At 52.7% G+C, this 24,659-nt stretch overlaps 2 protein-coding genes across 5 annotated transcripts in view; both read left to right on the top strand.

Moving 5' to 3' along the window:
- The window catches only part of DDB1 (damage specific DNA binding protein 1), a 31,530-nt gene extending 23,636 nt beyond the window's left edge, over positions 1-7,894 (top strand). The window contains exons 22-27 of the mRNA XM_061201814.1: positions 3,475-3,645; positions 3,969-4,078; positions 4,335-4,504; positions 4,700-4,802; positions 6,361-6,484; positions 7,075-7,894. Of these exons, the coding sequence (XP_061057797.1) occupies positions 3,475-3,645; positions 3,969-4,078; positions 4,335-4,504; positions 4,700-4,802; positions 6,361-6,484; positions 7,075-7,158 (762 nt within the window). The 3' untranslated portion in view covers positions 7,159-7,894. The remainder of the gene's footprint in view (positions 1-3,474; positions 3,646-3,968; positions 4,079-4,334; positions 4,505-4,699; positions 4,803-6,360; positions 6,485-7,074) is intronic.
- Positions 7,895-11,753: 3,859 nt separating this feature from the next.
- Positions 11,754-24,659, top strand: part of VWCE (von Willebrand factor C and EGF domains) — a 29,537-nt gene continuing 16,631 nt past the window's right edge. For 2 of the 4 annotated variants that reach the window (XM_061203440.1, XM_061203439.1), the window contains exons 1-9: positions 11,754-11,880; positions 14,729-14,823; positions 14,945-15,034; positions 15,365-15,493; positions 19,139-19,255; positions 21,627-21,743; positions 22,640-22,768; positions 23,999-24,441; positions 24,524-24,617. In XM_061203440.1, coding sequence (XP_061059423.1) covers positions 11,771-11,880; positions 14,729-14,823; positions 14,945-15,034; positions 15,365-15,493; positions 19,139-19,255; positions 21,627-21,743; positions 22,640-22,768; positions 23,999-24,441; positions 24,524-24,617 — 1,324 coding nt within the window. In that variant the 5' untranslated portion in view covers positions 11,754-11,770. The remainder of the gene's footprint in view (positions 11,881-14,728; positions 14,824-14,944; positions 15,035-15,364; positions 15,494-19,138; positions 19,256-21,626; positions 21,744-22,639; positions 22,769-23,998; positions 24,442-24,523; positions 24,618-24,659) is intronic. The other 2 variants (XM_061203441.1, XM_061203442.1) reach the window with 2 other exon arrangements.

Raw genomic sequence — 24,659 nt, 5'->3', positions numbered from 1 at the left:
GAATGGGGGTGGGGCTGAAAGTTCCAAGCTTCTGTTCATGGCTTGGTCTTTCTGGTGACCATCCCCCATCCTGTAGCTATCCAGGAACCACCAAGAATTGCATCATTAGAACAAAAGACTCCTATCACCTAGGAAATTCCAAGGGATTTAGGAGCTCTGTGTAAAACATTCCTATTAGGAAATTACAAAGGTTTTAGGAGTTTTATGTCAGGAACGGGGGGCAGAGACCAAATGTATATTTCTTCTTATGTTGCAGTGGGGAAACCAGAGGTTTGGTTTTGAAAATGCTAAGTTTCAGTAGTCATCTCAGTGGAGATGTCAGGTAGGTAGGTGGATGAGAGAGGTATGGGTTCTAGCAAGAAGCAGACTGGAGATACCAGTGTGGCAGTTATTAGGTGGCATGTAAAGCTGAGAGTGGCGGAGATCACCTGAGATCACCTACCTGCTGAGAGTGGGTAGAGGAGAGATCTGAAGACTGAGCCCTGGGGCCCTCCAGCCTTTCAGAGTTGGGGCGAGAAGGAAGATCCAGCCAAACAGAGAGGAGGTGCCTAGTGAAGTAGGAGAGGAACCAAGAAAAGTGTCCTGGAAGCCATGGAAAGAAAGTATTTGAAGCAGGAGGGAAGTGATAAACTGCAAGTGCTGTCGGTGGGTCAGGTAACATAAGGATCGAGAAATGGCCATTGGTTTAGCTCTTTTGGTTGAGTGGTGGGGATGGAACCTGACTGAAGAGGGTTCAACCAGGACGAGGAGGCGAGGACAGCTAGGATTAGGAAACCCTTTCCAGGAGCTTTGCAGTAAAGAAGAGAGTAATAGGGTAGCTACAGGGGAATGTCAGCACAAGAGAGTTTTTAATTTTTTGAGTTAGGAAATACTGCTGTACATTTCTAGCTGATGGCAATGGTCCATTAAAGGAGAGTTGCTGGAGCCATGTTTTGAGTAGCTAAGGGGGCTCTAATGCACAGTGTTGGCTTCAGATGGTGGAAGCAGGTGGAAATCCTCCTTTGGTTGTGTCCATCTTCTGTGAGGTAGCTGAGAGGAAGGTTGGAAGAGGAGGTATTAGAGTATTTATTTATTTATTTATTTTTGGCTATGTTGGGTCTTCATTGCTACGCGCAGGCTTTCTCTAGTTGCGGTGAGCCGAGCGAAGGCTACTCTTTGTTGCGGTGCGCGGGCTTCTCATTGTGGTGGCTTCTCTTGTTGCGGAGCATGGGCTCTAGGTGCCCGGGCTTCAGTAGTTGTGGCTTGTGGGCTCTAGAGCTCAGGCTCAGTAGTTGTGGCGCACAGGCTTAGTTGCTCCACGGCATGTGGGATCTTCCCGGACCAGGGCTTGAACTCGTGTGCCCTGCAATCGCAGGTGGATTCTTAACCACTGCACCACCAGGGAAACCTATGGTATTAGAGTTTTGAGGAGAGTGGAGGAGGTATGAATTTAAAATGAGACCAGTCATGCTGGTTGGTGGTTTTTCCTCAGCTTGTAGTTGAAAATTAGAATTTTACCAAAGTCTGTTTTTGTTGGGTGAGCATGATCGAGGGAGAGAGGGGCAAGGGAGTGGAGAATCCGTAAGACAAGGATTGTGGTGATGGACTCTGGGCATCTGAGAAGTAGTAAAACTGGGGACAAAAGATTCTGGAGTTATTTTTAATGACAGGCTCTTAAGGGGTGACCATAGGAATGGACAAGGTACGTGGGGAAGAGGGGGTCAGAAAAGGACAGAGATCAGGGTATTGGAAGGATCTTCTCTGTGAACATTGAAGTCACTAAGAATTACCGGGGTGTTATGTTAGGAGAGAGTGATGGCGTGGGGGTGGAGACGTGACAGTGGGGCAGTTGTTTGGTGGTGTGAACTTGAGAACTGGCATGTTTAGGAGGCAGGCAGGATGCATGGAAGGCTGTCCTCCCTGCAGTCCCAGTGGTACGAGGGACAGTGGGAGAGAGAATAGCCCAGTTGAGAGGGCCACAGAGCCCTTTTGAAAGATCCACGTTTCAGTTAGACTGACAAGGGATCGGCTAGAGAGCAGGCTGCCTGTGACTAGTGAGCACGTATTCCAGAGGGTACAGTGAACAGATGCAGGAAGTGGGAGGGGTCAGATTATAAGACGCCCGTTGCTGTGTAATAGAAATATAGGAGCCACATGTGTAATTTTAAACTTTCTAGTAGCCACATGAATAAAAGTTCAAAGTAGATGAAATTAATTTTAGTAATGTACTTTATTGAACCCAGTACATCTAAAGTGTTATTTCAACATGTAATCAATATAAAAAATTATTAGTGAGATATTTTACATTTTTTTCATACCAAGACTTCCACATCTCGTGTGTAGTTTACACTTAAAGCACATCTCAGTTTGGGCTTGCCACATTTCAGGTATTTGTAGCCATGTGGCTAGTGGCTACCATATTGGACAGTGGGGATCTAGGACCTGTTGGGTTGAGAGTGGTGGTGTCTGACCTTGGTCCTGACTACCTCCACGGCAGAAAGGGAGGCTGGGAGTATGAAGAGGGGTGTGTGGGGTGTGTTCCCAGGAGCGTGTGGAGCTCTTGGCCTCTACTTTACTCCACTCTTGGAGGACTGGAGGCCCAGCCAGGCTGGGCTTACCCCAGTCTGGGGTGTTCTGGGCTCCCTTAACCCTGCCGATGGAGGTGTGGTAGCCATTGTAATTATTATGAATGACTCTTGGAGTGCATACCTGTGGAGCTAGGATCCTTTGGACACATCTCGAGAAATCATGGCTTAATATATTCTGTCCAGAGTGTCTGTATGTGCAGAGGCCATGGGTGGGGCTGCCTGGACCCTGAAGGGTCTGCCAGGGCTGGGCTGTGCCGAGTATCTGTTCATCTGTCTGCTGATTCTAAAGCATCTTCATTCTTTTGGAGCTGTAGTTGTAACTGAAGAAACATTGCAGTGGAGAAGAAAAAAGGGGTATTTTTTTCCCTTTGGGTGGAGGGGTGGCCACAGACTCTAGTGCTTTAGAATCCTTTAGCTTCTGTTGGACTTTTCCATGCTATTTTCTTTGCTCATTGGGTTCACATCAAAAGGTGCCAGGAATGTATGAGTTTTGAGAAGGGGTTAGAAGAGGCAGTTTGTTGGGAGGTGATCTTGTTCCTTTCTGATCAGGAAATTGGAGATGGATCCTCTTTTTCCAGAGCGATTTCTGTAGGTCAGTTACCAAACTTCAGTCACAAAACCATCTCTTGTCACATGCATAGTATTACTTGCGTTACTGTTTACTTAATATTTTTCTTTACCCTGACTCATTTTCTTATATAAAGGAAAACTTTGTATTATTAGTTTCGTGGGCTCATTCTATTTTCATTTTTCATAAATACGTAATACTGAAATTAAAAACGTTCATGCAAGTTCCACACCAAACCACTTCACATCCCACATTGCACCTGGGTAAATGGTGCTGCAGATGGAGGCTTAAGGAGGGTTCGGGCCCCTCGAGTTGACAGAAGTGCAATGCCTGTGCCAGGTGCGGCTTTACGAGTGGACGACGGAGAAGGAGCTCCGCACCGAGTGCAACCACTACAACAACATCATGGCCCTGTACCTGAAGACCAAGGGCGACTTCATCCTGGTGGGCGACCTGATGCGCTCGGTGCTGCTGCTGGCCTACAAGCCCATGGAGGGCAACTTCGAAGAGGTAGTGGGGCAGGGGGCAGACTGCTCCCTTAAGCTGCGACCCCGAGGGTGTTTCTTGGTGGTGAGGGATAATCAAGCCCAGTGAGGGCAGAAATGTCGTCCCTGGAGCCTACATTCTACATCCATTAAGTGTTCTTAGAAACCCCCAACGTGAGCTCTGAGTAGGCTCCATTTCTGGGCTGAGTTGGCCAGAGACTGTGGGGAGAATCTCTCTGAAGGGGTGGTTGTTAAACACGGGGCAGGGCAGGCTCTTGGCCAAGTCCCAGCAATGGCTTCCATGCAAACTGCTGATTGTGTTTCCTTTTGTACCTTGTCTTTTTTAAGATTGCTCGAGACTTTAACCCCAACTGGATGAGTGCTGTGGAAATCCTGGATGATGACAATTTCCTGGGGGCTGAAAATGCCTTTAACTTGTTTGTGTGTCAGAAGGATAGGTGAGTGACCAGCTGTGGGTATGGTCTGCCAGGATTGAGGACGCTGGGTCCTCTCTCAGGCTCCGGTGCTCCTCTTCACAGAGGGTTAGGGTTTCCATGAGACAGGCAGGCCACAGAGGTGAGCTCTTCAGGCTGGATCCTCTGCTGTGGAGCGGGTGGGCTCACCGGGGAATCTGTCTGCTGCACGCAGTCCTTGTCGGGGCCCCGTCGGGGGGGACAGAAGTCTGGGTAGTGAGTTTCTCGCGTTGCCTCGCAGCGCCGCCACCACTGACGAGGAGCGGCAGCACCTCCAGGAGGTTGGGCTCTTCCACTTGGGCGAATTTGTCAACGTCTTTTGCCACGGCTCTCTGGTCATGCAGAATCTGGGCGAGACCTCCACCCCTACACAGGGCTCGGTGCTCTTCGGCACGGTCAACGGCATGATTGGTAAGCGTGACCTCTGTGGGGCACACCCCGTGCAGGCCTCCTTCCTTAGAGCAGCGTTCCCATTCTGGGGGACGAGGGAGAGCAGGGTTTCGCGGCGGAGCCTGTGGCCAGCTCGTCCTTCCTCGTGCTGCTGCCTGGGCTGCCCTTGGCGGGCAGTGCCCGCTCTGCAGCTCCCTGTTCCCTTTGCTTCCTCAGGCCTGGTGACCTCACTGTCAGAGAGCTGGTACAACCTCTTGTTGGACATGCAGAATCGACTCAATAAAGTCATCAAAAGTGTGGGCAAGATTGAACACTCCTTATATCCTTCCCAGAGGTGCCCCCTTGCTAGGAAGCATGTCCTGACCCAGGCAGAGAGCTGCATTACCCTAAGCGGCCTCTGGAAACTGCTGTCCGTTTAGGAAATGTCTTGACTAGGTTCCCGTGGGGAACAGGCTTTTCAAAAACCTTTTCTTATGGAAAATTTCAAACACACAATAGTGGAGAGAACGGTGTAGTGAATCCCCATGTACTTATCACCCAGCTTCACTGGTTCATCTTGAAAATGTACATTTTTGTTCCTGAAATGTGTCTGCCTCTGGCCTTTCTGGTGTTGCTTGTCAAACGTAAGTTTAGATCACAACTTCGGAACATCCTTTCAGAGATCTTGTTGGAGGCAGTAGTGTCTGAGGACCCTCACTAGAGAGGCTAACGGAAGAAGAGGGGAAAAGCAAAGAATGTGCAAACTCCAGAAGCCCAAGGATCAGCCCCCGTGGGACACTTAGGATCCAAGTACTGCTGGAAGTTTGTTTATTACGGGAGAGAGACAAGGAGCCCGAGGGAGGCGGGAGGCGGGAGGGGCAAGGGGCTCCTGCTATGAGTCTGTGAGGGAGGAGGGAGGCTGATGGGTTGGTTTTTGCCACAACCCGCAGGACTTTCGGCACATCTCTTGTCTTAACTGAGCCTCAGTTTGTTTGTTTGTTTATTTTTGGCTGCATTGGGTCTTCATTGCTGTGCACGGGCTTTCTCTAGTTGTGGCGAGCAGGGGCTACTCTCTGTTGCGGTGCGCGGGCTTCTCATTGCGGTGGCTTCTCTTGTTGCGGAGCACGGGCTCTAGGCGCGTGGGCTTCAGTAGTTGTGGCTCGCGGGCTCAGTAGTTGTGGCTCGTGGGCTCTAGAGCGCAGGCTCAGTAGTTGTGGCGCACGGGCTTAGTTGCTCCGCGGCATGTGGGATCTTCCCGGACCAGGGCTCGAACCCATGTCCCCTGCATTGGCAGGCAGATTCTTAACCACTGTGCCACCAGGGACGTCCTGAGCCTCAGTTTATTAATCTGTGAAGGTCAAGGCTAGACTTAAAGAGTGGTTCTTCCCAGGCAAGCATTCAGTTCACATGGAGCACTTGTAAAAAAAAAAAAAACCATCCATACACGTCCAGGCTCTGAACTAAGAGTCTTATCTGTATTTTGTTTTTATCTATATTTTTTTATTTTTAAATTTGTTTTAGCCTCGCTGCACGGCTTGCGGGATCTTAGTTCCCCAACCAGGGATCGAACCCACACCCTCGGCATTGACAGCACAGAGTCCTGACCACCGGACCACCAGGGAATTCCCTGTATTTTTTTAAATGTTATTTTGACGATTACTCCAGTTAAGAACCATTGGATGAGGTAATAGCTTATAGGTCTTTGAAATTCTAAAACTGTCCCAAAAGCCGTGTGATTTTTAGTTGAAAATGTTGTTTCCTGTTTATCCTGGTGATTGTTTTAGATTGTGGTCTTGTGCACCTTGTACAGAGGTGCACCTTGTGCAGAGGTGGGGGTGACTCATAGTAAGGGTACTTATTTCCAGATAATTGGCACTTTCCTTAACTCACCTGTCCACCTGGAGATCCTTTCATACTGAACGGAAGACAGAACCAGCCACAGGCTTCATCGATGGGGACTTGATTGAGAGTTTCCTGGACATCAGCCGGCCCAAGATGCAGGAGGTTGTGGCAAACCTGCAGGTGAGCTGCTCAGGGTTTAGCCCTGGGCCAGTTTCTCAAGTCCCTTGCAGGGCCGGGCATACCAGGAGGCCGGCAGAACTCCGGGGCCTCCCCTCACTTGGTCCCCACGTGCTAACGGCCCTTTTCAAGTTGTCTTCTACCCACACGGGAAGGTGGGGTCCAAGGGCAAGGAGATAAAGCTGAGGCTCGTGGGTTCCCCCATCAGGCACCAAACACTGTAACTTTAGCAACGAGGGCACATTTGGGCATGTCTGGGATCTCTGGCAGACCCATAGGAAGGGGGCAGGGTCAGGATCCTGTAGGGAAGAGAAGTTTCCATGGTGCTGAGGTTTGGGGCATTGCCCACTGGACATGGTGCCTCTGGGGGAGTATATACTGGGTGGCAGGCTCCGGGCAGCTTTGCTGTCAGCAGACCTTGCTGACCTGAACCCCCAAGGAGAGGTGTGGGCTTCCGACTGTGAGTCCTTCCTCCCTGCCATGGCAGTGGTAGAATGGGGCGCCTCCCTTGTGGTGGGCATCCCCTTCCCCAGGGGAGGGAGAGCACCCTCTCGGCCCTCACAGCCTCTCCTCCTGCCCCTTCCTCGTTGCAGTATGACGATGGCAGCGGAATGAAGCGAGAAGCCACCGCGGATGACCTGATCAAGGTTGTGGAGGAGTTAACTCGGATCCATTAGCCGAGGGCAGGAATCCCCTTTCCCAGGCCCTCTGTGAAGGCTTTGCCCTCCTGCTCTCCTCCTCCTCCCCTGCCATTGTCTCTTGGCCATGGGAAATCTTTCCCTAGGCCAGCTGCCCTAGAATCCACGGCCTACCTGTGTGGAAACAGGGATTTTGTAGAACTAAAACCAGTTCGCTGGAGACCTGGGAAAGGGCTGAAGGTGAAATATTTTCTCCCTGGATTTTTACCAGTCTCACATGATTCCAGCCATCACCTTAGGCCACCAAGCCTTGACTGGTGTAGCCAGTTGTCCTCCTTCCAGGGAGCAATTTTGCAGCTCTTTGGCTGAAAGGAAGCTCTGTGTGTGTGTGTGTGTGTGTGTGTGTGTGTGTGTGTGTGGTGTGTGTGCGTGTGCGTGTGTCTCCCACACTCATGCATTGTCCTCACTATCTTTTTATTTAGGTTGGGGGTGTGGGGAGGTTGTGGGTAGCAGGGAGGAGGGGCGGGAGGGGTTCGTCGTCTTTGAAATGAGAGCTTCCTTTGCTTTCTTCTGTTGCCTCTGAGAGCTTTGGTCTGGAGGGCTGACCACCAGACAGTGGGCTGCTTGAGTATAAAACCTGCAGATGGTGGAAGATCTCCAAGCCACAGCCTTTTTGTCTCTGGGGAACTGCCTTCTTCAGAGGGAAGGAGGTGGGGGGACATGAATTGGTGGTTAGTTTCTGAGTTTTACCTAATAAAGTAGAGTCTAAGAAGAAGGATCCATTTGTTTCTGCTTTTCTTCCCCTGCTCGGCTCTCCAGCATCCCAGTCACTCTGTGCCCAGTTTACTGCAAGCTCCATCCCCTCCTTCACAGCCACTGCAGCAGTCCCTTGTCCTTGCTGCTGGAACATTCCTTTCAAGTAGCGAAATGTCGTCTGTCCATCTCCTTTGTCAGGTGATCGCTCTTGGTGGGATCCCAAGGATGATGGATGTCAGGTTTTTGAAATTCAGTGGTCTTTGGTTGCCCTTGACTCTGTAGTCATCGTTTGATTCCCAGGTGCCTGTGTTAGTAATGTGCGGGGCCTGGGGGTTGCTTGGCCTGCCTTTCCTTATGTCATTTTACAGCCAGTTGTATATGGAACGTTCAGCCAACTAGCCCCCCAGGCACTGCTCCTCATGCACTGCCCAGCTTCCTGTTGCCACATGGGCTTTGGATTCTGATTTTATTTCTTCTGGTTTAATTGAGTAAACCTTTGGTGCCTTAGGTTTGAAAATACAGGAGTAGGGCACATTTGGGGTTCACCCTTCTATCCAGCACACAGAGCCTGTCTTCTTTCAGCTCAGTGGGTCAGAGTGTCTGGGCCCATATTTCCACCAGTGATCCAGTGGGAATAAAGGCTGCTCTGTCCCAACAGTGGAGCAGGGTTGATCCCAGGCATATTGGCTGGCTCCTTTAAGACCAGCCTTTGATACAGTGTCAGGAAAATTGTGGTTTCAAGTTCAAACTGTGGTTTTGAGAGATTCTAGCTTAAAAGGAAAAGAGCAAGGAAGCATCTCTGCTTTGGGGGTCTTCCGGAGTGAGTTTCCTTCCCTGGAGGCATTCCTTGTGTTTCTTTACCGTTCTTTTCCCCTTACTCTCCTGGGGTTTCTGAGGGTGGAGGATAAGGGTCTTAGGGGAAAATATAATCATCTCTCAAAAACCACAGTTTGAACTTGAAACTCAACACTGTGATTTGAATTCTTCAAGTCATGGTTTGAATTGAAAAGGCCTGCCCCCATGCCAGAGACCAGCTTTAATGAGGCAGGCAAGCAACGGTCTCCAGATTGTGATTATTTAAAAAATTTAATCCTAGATGGGAGGATTGACTATAAGGTGCCAAGGTCAGAAAAACAGAATGTGGTGGGATTATTATTCTGATGCTTTTCAGTGGTCTGACCTGCAGCCACGGAGACCTGCTACGTTCAGTAGAAGGTTATTACTTAACCAGTGGCTTCAGTCTTGACTTTGGAAACTGGAGTCCTTGCAGTTTTTTGTTTCCTACAATCTTGGGTATATTCACTCCGGATTGAATTCCAGCAATCCTTTGGAAACTGATGTTCTACTGCCACACTCCCACATCCCCTCTTAAAACCATTAATCACCTCTCCCAGGGTGAAAGGTTGCCTTTGGAGCTTTGCTACAGCCAGCTGGAATGGCTCCTTTCCATGTAGGCGCTGATGAGCTCGCCTCACTCCAGGCCTCTGCACGAATGGACCTTTGGGAGAATAATAGAAACACTGACTCATCACATGACCATTTGGAAGGGTCACAAGCCAGAGGCCTTCTTTCTACAGCCAACAACAACTTGAATCCTCCGCCCTCGGTGGAGGGTCCCTTTTGTAACTGAGAAGCCACAAGCCACAGAACTGGGGAGGAAACACTGAGGAACTAATAAGCGCCCAAACTAGTCCTTGAAGATGAATGATATTAAGTGAGCGATTCTCAGGGTCCAAACTTTGAGAAGCCTCAAGGGCAAACAAACCAAAAGACAAAAACAGAAAATGGTGAAAACCAAACTAAAGACACAAACTTGATGGGAGGAGCAAGGTGAATGCCATAAGGTCGAAGAAATGGGAAATGAAAGAAATGTCAGGGGCTGTTTAGAAAGTTTCTTTCAAAATTCACTGGTAGGAATTTAGTCTTAAATGTCCTGAGCTCCTCCTCCTGAGGGTAGATGAGGATTTTCTTTAAGCACAAACTTGCATCTCAGTCATTGCAGCTGCCCACTGACCAATATGGAGCAAAGCCTGCCAGAGTTACAGGGGTGAGATATGGAGGGCTTGGGGCACCATAAAGTAGTCGAGTTCAGAATGGAGAAAGCCGAGGTGTGCGGAAGTGTGAGAGAAGATGGCACAAGGAGTGCCAGGTGTGTGAAAGGAAACTTGTCCTGTGTAAATGCGTTAAGAACTTGTGGGTAGCTTCTAGGGCCAGGAAGAATGAGCACCTATTTGACATTGAGTGGTGGTCTAGGTAGGAATGATAAGGGCAGTGGTGCGATAGATTTTGCAGGCTCAAGTGAAGGAAGGGCTTTGTTTATCCCTATTGAATAATTCAGGGCTAGATTTCTGACTCTGGACCTTGAAGGTGGGCATTGAAGTACTTTGTAAGTGACAGTGAGGAATGCAGTCTGAGCGGCAGAGGGGGAAAGTGCACCTTTGGATGTTTGAGATAAAAAGGAAAGACGCCCTACGGGTCCTTAGGACTCAGAATGGACATAAATATGCAAGTAGCATTCATCTCAAGATATGGAGGATTTTGGCAACCTACTTGTTGAAAATGTGTTACTTAGATGGGTCAAAACTAACAAGGTGAGATAACAGCCCTAAAGTGAACATCTGCAAAAACTCAACCACACAGGTTAAGGTAAGGAGATCAGCTTAGTAGCTTGTGTTTAATAACAAAGACATGACAACAAAAAGCATCTGAGGCTTCCCTTTACTGTAAACTTTGTTATGAACTAACAGCATCATGGGGTTGCCAAAAAAGCCAGGTAATATTAGACTGTGTTGATAGAAGTATGGCATCTGGAAGGAAGGAGGCAAGAGTCCAGACCACTGTTGGCACACCATGTTCATTTGTGGCCACCAGTGTTAAGGACCTTAGTGACAGGCTGAGGTACCCAGTGGGGACTGCAGAGGTAGAACCAAAGGAACTGGGGTTATTCAACTGGGAAGAAAAAAACACTTCCTAACAAATGGAGTTATTCAAAATTGGATTGGGCTGCCTTTTGATAGGTCTTCATCCCTGGAAGTGTTTAAGCAAAAGCTTGACTGATGGGGTCTGGGCGGCTAGGGAAGGTACCTGCACAGAGCTGAAGGTAGAATTTAGTCAACCTTTCAGCTTTCTCCCAGCTGGATAATCCTGATTTTCATCCGCCACCTGCTCAGCACTTCCCTGCCTACCATCTCTGACTGTGGCCTGAGGCAGCTGCAGAAGGGGACAAGGAGGAATCTGTGGGTTCAAGACTGTCTAGTGCCCCCTGACCAGGGAGCAGGGGGACCCACTGACCGGCGCACCCAGGGTTAGGGTGCAGACCTGTTGGCAGGCTGGCGGCCAGCCTAGAAGTGCTCAGCAGCGAAACAACCTAGCGTCCCACCTTGTCCAGCACAGTCATCTCGGGATCCACCTAGACCAGCAATGCCCGGGGCGCGCAGCCTCCTGCTCCAGCCTTGTTCCCCCCGGAGTCTCTTTCCTCCCCGGGCCTCAGTCTGACGCCCATAGCCCTTCGCAGGAAGCCGACTCCCAAACCCGGGCAGGGGGTGTGGGCCGAGGACGAAACCCCGCCCCCAGGGGTCCCTGATCTTTGCCCCCGCCCCGGGCTCCGCGCCTCCCCTGATGGCCACCGGCGGGCGGGCGGGGGGGCGCCTTTGCCTTTTGTGTGTTTCGTTCCGAGGTGCCAGAGACCCCCCGCCCAGCCGTCCGCCGCGTTCCCTCGCGGCCCCGTGCCCCTCCTCTCGGCGTCCCCAGCCCCCCTGCTCGGCTCCGCGTGCCACCTCGGGGCTCGCTGGTTCGCTCCCCGCGGCGCCAGGAGGAGGGGCGAGGGCCGGCAGCCCCCTCCCCCGCGCGCGGCGCCAGAGCCTAGCCGAGCCGGGGGGACCCGCCGCCGCCGGTCATGTGGGCCGGACTGCTCCTCCGGGCCGCCTGCGTCGCGCTCGTGCTGCCGGGGACCCCGGCCCGCGGCTACACCGGGAGGAAGACGCCCGGGCACTTCGGGGCCGAGAGGTAAGCGCCCCGCGCCCCTCCCCTGCCCCTCCGCGGGAGCGCTATACCGGCGCGGTGCGGGGAGGCGCGGAGGGGCGTCCCGGAGCTGCGGGTCGGGGCGCCCCCCTGGGCCACTGTCCGCGCGCGGGCGCAGCCCAGGAGGTCCGGACAAAGGGACAGCAGCTTGTGCTCTGGGCGGGTGCCCGTTCTGCGCCCCTGGCCGCGGCTGTCCTGATTGGGATCTGGCGGGGGGAACGGAGATCCAGGCGCTAGGTGAGCCGCTCTGAGTCCCGTGGAGCCCCGACCCCTGGCGAAGGGACCCCGGGACGTGCCACCTGGTCTCCGGACTGGCTGGCTTTCGCTCCCGAACGTGCCCGTGGCTCTGCCTAGGCAGTGCCTGGCCAGCCCCGCGGCTCTGGCCGCTCTGAGGCTGGGGGCTTTCCCTGTGTCCAGGCTCTGCGCACGCCGTGGACCTTGTAGCCGCCGGGGTCTCTCTGGGTTATGTTTCGGTTTCCGCCTGTGTGTGCGCGCGGTCGGGGGTTGGGTGTTTTGCCCCTTTGCTCTTTCCCGATTGATGTCGCCCTCCCCTAGCGTTTCCTCCCGGCGGAGGCCGGGCCGCCGCGGGCCGAGCGCGTGTGTGCGTGATGCTCCGAGCGAGGGAACACGGTGTCAGCGGGCGGCCTGGCCCGCGGCCACGGCCTCGGGGGCGCGCAGGGGGGCGGCCCCGCCAGGCTCGCAACTCGCACGTGTGTTCCGCAGCCACCGCCAGTTCCTGCTCAGATCTGCCCGGCTCCGCGGCGTGTCAGAGCCTTCCTGCCTGCCACCTGTCTCCCCGTCACCGCCCGCCCTAGGCTCCTTGGGGTGCTCTGGCGGGGGCTCGGCCCCTGCCCACCTGAGGGTGAGGCTCCACCAGCCTCCCGGGAATCCTTCCATCTGCCGCTTTGGTGGCACCCCAGTCCCTTTGAGAGCCCCATCTGAGGAGCAGGAGCTGCCGCCTTCTCCTTCCCAGGCTGCTGCCCTAATCGCTCCAGCGAGGGCAGCGGGTGAGACATCCCTGCTGCATCCCCCAGCCCCTTCCAGGGCCCCTTCTTCTGTGATGACTTCAGAGAGCGAAAAGGCTCTTGGAGGCTCCAGGGGCAGTTTTCTGCAGACGTTTCTGTTTTGCCATGTGCCCTGAGTTTCCCTTTCTAGAATATTTGTCACTTTTGACACAGATTATTCTCCCGCAGAGCAGACTGGGTCTTTCCATTCACGTCCCCAGTGCCTGCTGCCGTGCCTGGCACATCATGGGTGCTCTATAGACTGCCTGACTGGCAGTATCAGCTTCCAAACACGGGTAGAACACAGTTGGGAAGGGTTTTCTTTTTCTTTTTCTTTTTTAAAAAAAAATTAATTAATTAATTTATTTTTGGCTGCGTTGGGTCTTTGTTGCTGCGCGCGGGCTTTCTCTAATTGTGGCGAGCGGGGGCTACTCTTTGTTGTGGTGCCCAGGCTTCTCATTGCGGTGGCTTCTCTTGTTGTAGAGCACTGGCTCAAGGAGCTTGGGCTTCAGTAGTTGTGGCACGCGGGCTCGGTAGTTGTGGCTTGCGGGCTCTAGAGCGCAGGCTCAGTAGTTGTGGCCCACAGGCTTGGTTGCTCCGTGGCATGTGGGATCTTCCTGGACCAGGGCTCGAACCCGTGTCCCCTGCATGGGCAGGTGGATTCTTAACCACTGTGCCACCACGGAAGTCCCTGGGAAGGGTTTTCTTGTCCCTATTCTTTTGCAGCAGGATTCCCAGTTCAAACCAGGCTGGACTTCATCATCCTCTGCCCAGCCCATCCCAGAACCAGTTCTAGTCATCGTCTCTGTCCCCCTCCAGGCCCGTGCACATGCAGCTCCTGTCTAGAACATTCCTCCATTCTCACCGGCTGCTCCTATTCTCTCTCCAGCCTCAGCCTAGGAAACCTCCCCTGAGCTCCTTGGGCCTCCATAGCCTGTAACGTTCTGGCACTTGTCACGCTATGTTGTTATACCTGGTTCCTTGTCCGCCCCTTGAAGGTGGGGAAAGTGGCTTGTTCGTGGCTGGACTGCCTCACCCAGTCTCGAGCGCACTGGATTCCCCTTCACTCCTTTGGGCAGCTCACCAATGCCCCCTCCCCCATCCCAGAGATGTCACCTGGGGAATGACTTCTCTCCAGCTCCCCCCTTTCTCTTTTCTGTTGGCTTCCCTTCTCAACCTTTCCCTCAACAGCCATTTATTAAGCACCTATGATGTGCCAGGCGCTACCCTTGCTGCGGAGTTGAAGAAAATAGATGAAGCCCCTGTCCTCAGGGAGTGGTAGGGGAGCCAGGCAATGAACAAATCAACAAACTAATAAGTAATTTAATGTCCCAGGAAGTAAGTGTTATGAAGCAGAATAAAGCAAAGTAAGGGTGGACAAGTAGGGCCTCTCTGAGAAGGTGACATAAGCAGAGAGACCTTTTACAGGAGTGGGGGAGCTGTGTGTGTCTGGGGAAGAACCTTCCTGACAGAGGGGACTGCAAGTGCAAAGGCCCTGAGGCAGCCATCCGTGCGGCTCTTCATCCATTGCGGTCTTCTATCCTCAGCTCTTAGACCCTCTTTGCTCTGTGTCCACGTGGCAGGCATCTGTAGGAGACTAGTGTCTGTTCTCTTATACCTTTGTCTTTGTCCTGCCTCCAGAAGGGACTGACTGTCTGAGTCATTTTTCTATGGAAACTTCCCATTGTCCTCCCGGGGAGTGGGAGTGGAGGAGGTCTCCAGAACTGTTTGTTGACTGACGTACTGACTGGCTGGGAGGCTTTCACTGCCCAGTAGGTGAATCCTCCCCTTGGTACAGAATGTGGAAGGTGCTCTCTCCTCTCTTGCAGACGCCGGCTGGGCCCCCACGTCTGCCTTTCGGGGTTCGGGAGTGGCTGCTGCCCTGGCTGGGCGCCCTCCATGGGCAGTGGACACTGCACCCTTCGTAAGTGCCTGTCCCCGTGCCCCAAACATCCTCCACAGCAGGGCGCTCATTCCCTGGGCTTGCCTGAGGGACAGACTGGGGGCCCCAGTCCCCACTCCCTCGCCTGTCTTTATCCTCTCAGCCCTCTGCTCCTTTGGCTGCGGGAGTGGCATCTGCATCGCTCCCAATGTCTGCTCCTGCCAGGATGGAGAGCAAGGGCCCACCTGCCCAGGTAACTGGGGGCGGGCAATGGCTGATGGGAAGAACTCTATTTACACTGAGAATGTGCCAGGCACTGGGCAATTGTGCCCTAGCATATCATTTTCAAACAACCCTATTAGGTAGGCATTCTCATTCCCATTTTATAGATGATGAAACTGAGGCACAGAAGCTAGTGTCTCGCCCAGGGTTACATGGCCAGTAAGTGGCAGAGCTGAATTTAAACTCAGGCCTGTTTGCCTCCAGAGCCCCCTTCCCAGCAGAATTTAGGAGGAGCCGGGGAAGGCGGGGGCGGCTGGGACTGTGGAGTGGCGCATGCTCACAGGTGCGGTGCCTGTTTCAGAAGCCCACGGACCCTGTGGGGAGTACGGCTGTGACCTCACCTGTAACCATGGTGGCTGTCAGGAGGTGGCCCGAGTGTGCCCCGTGGGCTTCTCGATGACAGAGACAGCTATCGGCATCAGGTGTACCGGTGAGAGGCGTGGGAGCAGCGGGGAGGGGGCGGGCGGGAATGAGGTCTCTTCCCTGTCCTCCCAGGACGGTCTCCGGAGAGATGCCAGAGCAAAGCTGAGCCACGAGCAGCTCTGAAGTTTAAGAGTGGGCAGGCAGGCAGGCAGGCAAACACAAGAAATATGCCCCTTCTGCTATCTCACAAATACTTATTGAGCACACCTCATGGACCGGGGACTGAGCTGGGGCTGGGGTTACGAGGGCAGTCCCTGCTCTTATGTTACTTCAGAATGTGAGGCAGGGAGACAAGTAAGGACAATGACAGTCCCCCCATAATGGGGCCATCACCTGTGGAGTGCACAGTGCCAGGGCCCACAGGGGCACAGGGAACCAGACTGGAGGTGGGCTTGACCGCAAAAAGCCTCCCTCAGGAAAGTGACATTTGAAAGATGAGCCAAGAGAAACTCAATAGTTATTTTGTAAAAGTATTATTGGTTCACGATTTTAAAAATTTCCTATGCACAGTCTGTTACTGTCCCCAGAGGCAGCCACCGTGACCAGTTTCTTACCTATCTTTCCAGAGAGCTTGAAAGCCTTTTTTTATTTTTTTAATTTGGATTTTGTAAAAATAACCTTTCTTCCCCTGAATATAAAAGTAAAAAATAACTTCTTTTGGAACATTTGGAAACTAAAAGAAGGGTAGAAAGGTGAAAATAAACCTGTCCCAGAAGTCCCTACCCAGAGATATTTGTTACTAAAATGAAGTTATTTTTTTCCCTGCCCTGTCCCCTGGGTGTGTAGGTGTTTGTGAGTGTGTATGACTGTGGGTATATGTGTGTCAGGCATGCCTATCTGTCTGTTTTATAAAATTGGGATCATACCTTATCTATAGTTTTCGTTCATTATTTTTCTCACTTAACTTTGTCTTGGGAGTAGGAAATAGTCCTTATAACATCATTTTTTTTTCCAGATAAACTATTATAGGTTTATTTAGAACTTAGTTCTCACCTTGAGTATGCAAAATACAAACTACACAAAATGTTCATTTTTTTACTTTGTAGTTTACAAATATACAAAATAGATGTTTGCTTAACTTTATATTACATATTTATTAGGGCAAGGAACTATATAGAAAAAAACATTTGTTCTGCTTAAGGCATACTTGGGAATAAACCATTGTACAAATTATTGCACATCTGAAACCACAGTGCATAACAGACTGTCTGCATAAAAAGGTTAAAGTAAACCATGTGTATTTACCTGACTTAGGTCATAAATGTAGATCGGAAGACAAAAATAGATTTTCCTTGTCAAAGTATGCAGCAGTTTGAGAACTTTGGCCTCATTTGGTACCTTTAGAACCAGGACTCACCAAGCACCATCGTTTAGGCTATTAAAACACATTTTCTGTACCTGAATTTCTTCCTCTTCTTCTAAGATCGTAATAATGGCTTTTAGAAGGCAAAGAGAATACAAGGTGATCTCTATGCATATATTGCATCGAAACAATTCAAGGGATTCTGGTCTTCCCTCCCCCCAACTCACGGATCTAATTTATACCCTGATATCCACAACTTCCAGTCACCCCCTTGGCGTTTTGTAAGTCCAGGAATATATATTCAAGTTGGATTTAGAATTGGAATGATAGAAGATCCAGTCACAGACCCCATCTGTGCTTTGTTGTGTGATTTCCTCATGTCTCCTGATCATCCATTCACAAGTTGACTTGTTGCGAACTTGACCATGATTGTAGTGCTTTCCGGCTGGGTTCCTCCCCTCACCGGGAAGACAGTGTGAAAGGTAAAAAATACTGAATTCTCGTCTGGCAGTGTGGGTCATATCCACTGTTTGGGGATTTTAAAGTGCCTCTTCATGTGTAAGGCGAGGTGGTCCGACCTCGAAAATGCCCGGTCGCGCTAATGGCACTGGAAGGGGCGGTGCCCGGTGTGTTTGCCGTAGTGCCTGGTCAGTTCATCTGAGCGGGCAGGTTTCCACCCACGACCGTCCTAGTCACAGTGGTAAGGTTTCTCACCTGTGTGGGTTCGCAGGTGTGCCTTGAGATGAGAACTTTTCTGGGGCCACGACCTTCTCCCCCTCTTTGGCTTGGGCTCCTGCAGCATGCAGGAACCGGGTGGCATGAGCTCTTGGTAATGGAGCGGTGGGACCTGCGGCTGCATCTGGTCGGGCAGGAAGGGAGGGTAGTTGGGCCCGGGTTGGGGATGGAAGCCTGGGGGTAGTGGCAGGGCAGGATGACAGTCCCTGCTGCTCAGCATACAACATCATTTTGAACGGCTGCAGATGTAGCTGCTATAATCTAAGTACCCAGTTCTGTGCTATCCATCCTTAGCTTGTCTGCAGTGTTTCACTGCTACAAATAATGCTGCGATAAAGAGGCTTCTTCTCAGCCCCTCTGACTATTCCCAGAAAGAGAACTATTGGGTCAAGGGTCCCATGAAGGAGTTTTGGTGCTCGCCTCCCCCCCCCCACCCCTTCCAGAAGGTTGAAGTACTTTCCAGACACACTTCTCATTGCAGAGGCAAACTGGACCAAGGAAAAGCCAGAGACCAATGTCAAAGCAAGTGCAGGGAAGTGGGGCCCTGGCCACCATCACAAGGGGCCCAGTGGGATCGGGTGAATCAGGGTGGGCTTCTTAGAAGTGGTGGGGATGTGGTCCCAAAGGTACCTGCTGTGGGAAGAGCAAGAAAGGAGAACGGAGGTGACCAGCAGGCATGGGGGCCAGGGGGTGGGAGGGAGGCTCAAGTGGGCAGAGTAGACTGGAGTGGGCGGAGCTGACCTCGTAGGTCCTCATGGTTCTGAAATAGGAAGGGCTGCCTTGAAGATCTGTCTCCCAGCCCCCCTCCCCCCTCAGGCCTGAACCTCCCTAAAGCACTACTTGGATCCAGTCACCCCACCCTGGGCAGAAGCCTCGGGACTCCTTTGCGCTCTATCGCTGAGCCTTTACCCACCACCTCTCCAGCTCGGCCTCACACTGCCCCGACGGGAACCTGAGCTTCAGCCAGACTGGGCCCCCGGCGGTCCCTGTGCTTCCCGGAAGCTTCTCAGACACTCTCCACTCTGTGGGCCCCCCTCCTGATGCCTCCTGGTCCTCTCAGCCCACCTCTCTTCCAGCACACACCTGCTGTGGCCGGGCGGTCCCTGGTAGGGCACATACCGCCGGCCGCACGCGGGCCTCTCGTGGCTGTGTGTTGTGGCTCCTACGTTCTCAGGCTGCAGCCATCTGGAGAGTCAGCACTGTGTCTTAGTGACATTTGTGTCCTCGGCAGCCCGCCTTCCAGGTCTGCTGCACGCAGGCGGTGCTCAATAAGCATTTAAGGGAATTTAATCAGCCTTCCTGCCCACTCCCCCTGCCCTTTCAGGGTTGCCCTGCAGGTGGGACCATTGGAAATAGTTCTGTCTCAGCCAGCCTCTCCGTCGTCTGTTCTGCGTGGGTCAAAAAGAGACCTGGCCCCTCGGCTGCTTCTTTCTGGGGGCATCCCTAGAGCTGTATGACTTACCTGGTGCCTTCTTTCTTCCTGGGGTGGGGGCGGGTTCCACCCTGCTGAGGGCAGGCCCCGTGTGGGCACAGGGTCCTCGCGGGGTGCATATTCTCCCCACACCCGAACCACGTTCAGCGTGAGCTATGCAAGAGTGTTTCCTCGCTCCCCAGACATCGATGAGTGCGTAAGCTCCTCTTGTGAGGGCCACTGCGTGAACACGGAAGGCGGGTTCGTGTGCGAGTGTGGGCCGGGCATGCAGCTGTCTGCTGACCGCCACAGCTGCCAAGGTGAGTGGCTCTGGAAGGGGTAATGATGGTGCCGTCGCCACCGCTGCTAGGCTCTGATGCTGAACTCACGGCCCTGCCAGGCCCAACGCGTGCTCTCCAGGCATGATTGCGTTTGACCTTCACCACAGTCCTCTGAGGGAGATGCTGTTCTCATCCTCATATTCTGGACGAGGCTTGCCCAAGGCCATTCTGTCAGTAGGAGGAGGAGGAGTCGGCTTGCGTGCGGCACGTCTGACGCTAGGGCCTTTGCTCCGGACCACCACTCAGTAGAAACTGCTGCTTTCATCACTGTAGGGTAGGGGGGTGGTGGGGGTGAGGGAGAGGCCGAGGGGAGGGCTAGGGTCAGGAGAGCAGACTAACCGGAGGGAGGAGGCCGCTGAGCTGGGGGAGGGCTGAGGGGACGGGTGACACGTCCCGGGGGCTCTGTGGGAGAGCCGTGCTGTGATAGAGTCACCTCAGCCACCTGCCCTGGTGCTGGGCCAGGCTCTGGAGACACACAGCCAGTAAGAAAACATCCTGCCCTCCAGCGACCTCCCCACTTCCCCCACCCCCAGTCTGGTGGGAGGGGAAGGACAATGAGGTTGGGTCGAGGGGCTAAGTGCTGTGGGAACCCAGGGGAGAGAAGGAATCTTTTCTCCTAAGTGAACAGGATGAGCGAGACCTTTTAAAATAATTACTCATTCCTTAAAAATGATTTTTATTTACAGAAATTATGCCAGAAAACATTCTCTCTTTAACAAGGCAGCTAAGACAGAAGCTCCCCTTGATACTGTGGTATCATTTTCTGGGTGTTTGAAATTTTCATAAATTATTTTAAAAGTTTTAAAAGTCATGGCACTAGCCCCAGGCCGTCTCTCCCACTCCCAACCTCTATGCTCCCTAGAGAATAGCCCTGGTGTCTTAGTATCTGCTTGGGCTGCTATAACAAAATACCACAAACTGGGTGGCTTAAACAACAAAAATTTATTCTCATAGTTCTGGAGGCTGGGAAGTACAAGATCACAGTGTTGGCCCACTCAGTTACTGGTGAGGTCTCTCTTCCTGCCTTGCAGACAGCTACCTTCTCTTTGTGTCCTCACAAGGCAGAGAGAGAGCAAGCTCTCTCATGGCTCTTCTTCTAAGGGCACTAATCCCATCATGAGAGCCCCACCCTCAAGACCTCATCCAAACCTAATTACGTCCCAAAGGCCCCACCTCCTAATATCATCACATTGGGGGTTAGGGCTTCAATTTATGAATTTGGAGGGAATGCAGTTCATCCATAGCACTTAGTTATCAATCTGATGAGTGCCCTGCCTGCCTCTCCCCAGTATGTGTACATACACACATGTGCACTTACAGAGATATGATGATAAGAGATGAGTGGCTAACAGTTGTTGAACTCCTGTATTCCCAGCACCATGCTAAGCATTTAACATGCATTTTCTCAATTTCATCCTCAAAATTGTCCTATGAAGTTGGTACTGTTTATTTCCATTTTCCTGATAGGAATACTGAGGCTTAAAGAAGTTAACTTTCTCAAGATCACATTAGAGCTTCGATGTGAACCCAGTCATTCTTCTGCCTGCTTTCTTCCCTTCAACAATCTGTCATGAAAATCTCTTCACATCAGGGTCAATAGACTTGCTTTATTCTTTTCAGCTTCTGCCTGGTACTCTGCAGTGCAGATATCCCATAGTTTACTAACTCTTCTCTTATTGATGAACATGCAGATCGTTTCCAGCTTTTTCCCAATTTCAAACAATGGCTTGGGGAAGCTTTGACAGAGGAGGTAGTGTAGAAGCTGAGTTTCGATGTATGAGTAGGAGTTTTCCAGCCAGACAAGATGGGAAGGCATTCCAAGCAGATAGGAGAACATGGGCAAAGGGGGAGGGCCACAAGAACATGGTGCCTTTGGAAGATGGCAAGAATTTGGGCCAGAGTAAAGGTGAGGGGCAAGGAGAGAGGTGGGAAAGGCAGCCCAGGACTCGTGAGCTATGGTGCTGCATTTTTGCTTGTGGGAGCCTTGGAGGGATTTTAAGCAGAAAGTGGCCTGATCAGAGGTGCCCTTTGGTCAGAATATCCTGGGGGCTCTGTAGAGGGTGGCTTGGGAGGAGCACAGGGAGGGGCAGAGAGACACACAAGGCTGTTGTTATCCTCTAGACCAGAGACAAAGCCCAGGGCACCTGGGCTAGGGTATGGCAGTGAGGGTAGAGAGAAGTGGGCTGGTCCAGGGAGGACTTAGGAGTTGATAGACTGAATGTGGGTGGTGAGAAGGAGAGGGGTTAAGAGTCGGGTAGGGGATAGTGATGAGAGAGGTAGGCAGAGAGGACCACATATTTCCAAAACTCTACGGGGAAATGAGCTCCAGCTGTGTCCTGTTCCCTTCCAGACACTGATGAATGCCTTGGGACCCCCTGCCAGCAGAGATGTAAAAACAGCATTGGCAGCTACAGGTGTTCCTGTAGAACTGGCTTCCATCTCCACGGCAACCGGCACTCCTGTGTAGGTAAGGCAGGGGACCCTGTTGTCTTCACACTTAGGCTGCCAATCAGGAAGACTGGACAGGGCGAGCCCAGGGACAGGGAAAGGTCAACAGTCCAGACCTCCTGGTTCCCTGGAGCCTGCAAGCGCTTGAGCCTTTGCTCAGAGCCTGCCTTTCCCTGGGGTTGGCGTGGCTCCTAATGGAAGACCCCGTCTTGGACTTTTCCTGGCCACATGCCACTTTCATCCTGTTATGTTTCTCTTCCACCCTCTCCCAGATACACCCCAAGGATTCCTCTCTGCTCACCCATTTTCTTGGCTGCCTTTGCTCCCCTTGGTAAATAAAGCACGTTATGTCTTGGTTCCTCTGGTTTAGAAGGAGACCCCTGTTTTCTCCGCCCATTGCAGAAATTTCCAGAAAGGGATTGGCATGTTTGGCTTGAGCTTGGCTCATGGGTTGAAGGTGGGGTCCCATGGGCCTGAAAAGAGACCTTGTTCTAGCAGAGTTGGGTGTTTGTCCTGAAGCCTGCCCTGAGCAGTGTGGTGATTTTTGAGACTCTTTTTTCAGAAGGGCCCATAGCACCCGATGCCCAGCAGTGGGTTGGTGGAAGGTTTGGAGATGAGATTCCCAGTGGGGCCCATCCCCACCAGCCAACACTTAATCATTGCTGCACAGTGCTGGGGTATGAGTCACTGGTGCATCCATTAAATGCCTACTGGATGTATGAACGTTCCAAGGAGACTAGCACTAGATTTCAGCCCCATTCCCAGACATCTGAGTCACATTGGCACCCTGGGGCAGGGAAGGACCCCATAAGAACATGGCAGGGAGACTCCCCCAGCCTTTTGGGGTAAGGGATGGGGGAAGAAGGACTCGGTAGCCCCGATAAGGCAGCTGTCGGTAGCGAGGCTCTCCCGCAGATGTAAACGAGTGTCGGAGGCCACTGGAGAGGCGGGTCTGTCACCATTCTTGCCATAACACCGTGGGCAGCTTCCTGTGCACCTGCCAACCTGGCTTCAGGCTCCGAGCTGACCGAGTGTCCTGTGAAGGTGAGCGCTGGGCCCCGCCCCCCGGTCCCAGGCCGCGCCCCCCGGCCCCAGGCCCCACCCTCCCGGAGCGGGCCCTCTTCCTTCCCCCTGAACTTTTTTTCAGTTCATCTCGTTTGTTATTTCCAACATCCCCCTTTCATCCTTTGTGTCTTCTTCCACTTCTTTATCCATTCTTTTATTTTCATTTCACTGTTTCCCCAGCCCTACTGTTTCCCCCCAAATAGTAAAAGGAAAAAAAAAACAAAACACCAAAAAACAATGATAGAGGAGCATGTGATGTAGGAGTCCCAGTAACCTGGGCTCCGAGGGACACTTTGGACAGTGTGGTGTCAGATCTCTGCCATGATTTAACAGCGTGCCTGTAAACGTCCATATAATGTCGTGTCAATACCGAAGGCATTCTTTCTAGTCCAGGGCCAGTTTTCCATCGTGTAATCGCCCGTGATGGTCTGAGCTCAGCCACCCCGTTTCCCCCTCCCAGCCCAACCTGTTTTCTCCCCGTCTCACTCTGATTTGTGACTCTCTTCCTTTTTCCTATCTCTCACCCTTGCCCCTCATCTGCCTCCTTCGCCACCCTCTTGTTTTCGGACTCTCTCTCTCTCTTTCTGTCTTTCAGACTGTTGGGCAGTTGGTGTCCATCTGCAGGGAAAATGTGCACTGTTCCTAAGTGTGTGTGTGCGAGTGTGTGTGTGTCTCAGGGGAGGCATCCTCTTGGAAGCTGGCCTGTCTGCCATGGGCCCAGAGAGGACCCTGGGCTCTTCCTCCCCCTGAGCCTCAGCCTCTCCTCCCGGGAAACCACATCTGGATGGGAGAGTAGGGGACACACTCCTGACTTGTCAGGAGTAGGGAAGGGTCACTCCCAGGTCGGATCCCTGAGCGCTTAGAGAAGGTCTGCCTGGTTCAGGAAAACCCGAGTCTCCTTTGTGGCCAGCGAGGAAGGGAAGGGAGAAGACTCTGATTTTGCTGCGTCTGAAGCAGCTGGACCTCCCGCATCACCAGCTTGTAACTTCGGACTGCTCGTGGTACTTTTTCATCAATCTTCTCCCGTGATCGTCACCGCAGCCCCATTAGTTTGAGGTTGAACTGGTGGTATTAGATCTATCATGTTGATGAAGAAACTGGCCCAGAGACATTCAGTGATTTGTGGTGGTGGGCCTGAGTCCACGCCCCTCGAATCTCACCTCCTGCCCCTGCTGCCTCCCTGCAGACACCTCTGTGTTTCCGTTTCAGCTTTCCCCAAAGCCGTGCTGGCCCCATCTGCCATCCTGCAGCCCCTGCAGCACCCCCCTAAGATGCTACTGCTGCTTCCAGAGGCAGGCCGGCCCGCCCTCTCCCCAGGGCACAGCCCTCCTTCTGGGGCTCCAGGACCCCCAACTGGAGTCAGGACCACACGACTGCCACCTCCCACACCTGCACTGCCCACGGCCTCCGCTTCTGCCCTGACGCAGCTGCTGTCCACCCCAATGGCCACCCCAGTGCCTAGTCCCTCTCTGTTGGGGACCCTCAGACCTCCCTCACAAATCCAGGAGAAGGTGGTCGTGACCCCTTCCTTGCCCAGGGGCCCTGAGGCCACACAGCTGGCACCAGGGCCCTCTGCCTGTTGGCATCTGGGAGCCATGCATGAGTCCGGGAGCCGCTGGACAGAGCCTGGCTGTTCCCAGTGCTGGTGCGAGGTGGGTGTGAGGGGTCCTCCGGGCTTCCCTGGTCTGGTGTCTGGGGCATTGTGGTGGCTGGAACTCCAGTTTCTGCTTCTAGGATGGGGAGGTGACCTGTGAAAAGGTGACGTGTGAAGCTGCTTGTTCTCACCCGGTTCCCTCCGGAGATGGGGGATGCTGCCCATTGTGTACAGGTGGGAGCTGGTCTGGGGAAGGCTGTGAGTTTCTCACATGGT

The sequence above is a fragment of the Eubalaena glacialis genome, chromosome 10, assembly GCF_028564815.1.
Source record: "Eubalaena glacialis isolate mEubGla1 chromosome 10, mEubGla1.1.hap2.+ XY, whole genome shotgun sequence".
NCBI classification, from domain to species: Eukaryota; Metazoa; Chordata; class Mammalia; order Artiodactyla; family Balaenidae; genus Eubalaena; species Eubalaena glacialis.
Note: the sequence above shows the minus strand (reverse complement) of the source record. Positions and strands in the feature narration are given on the sequence as shown.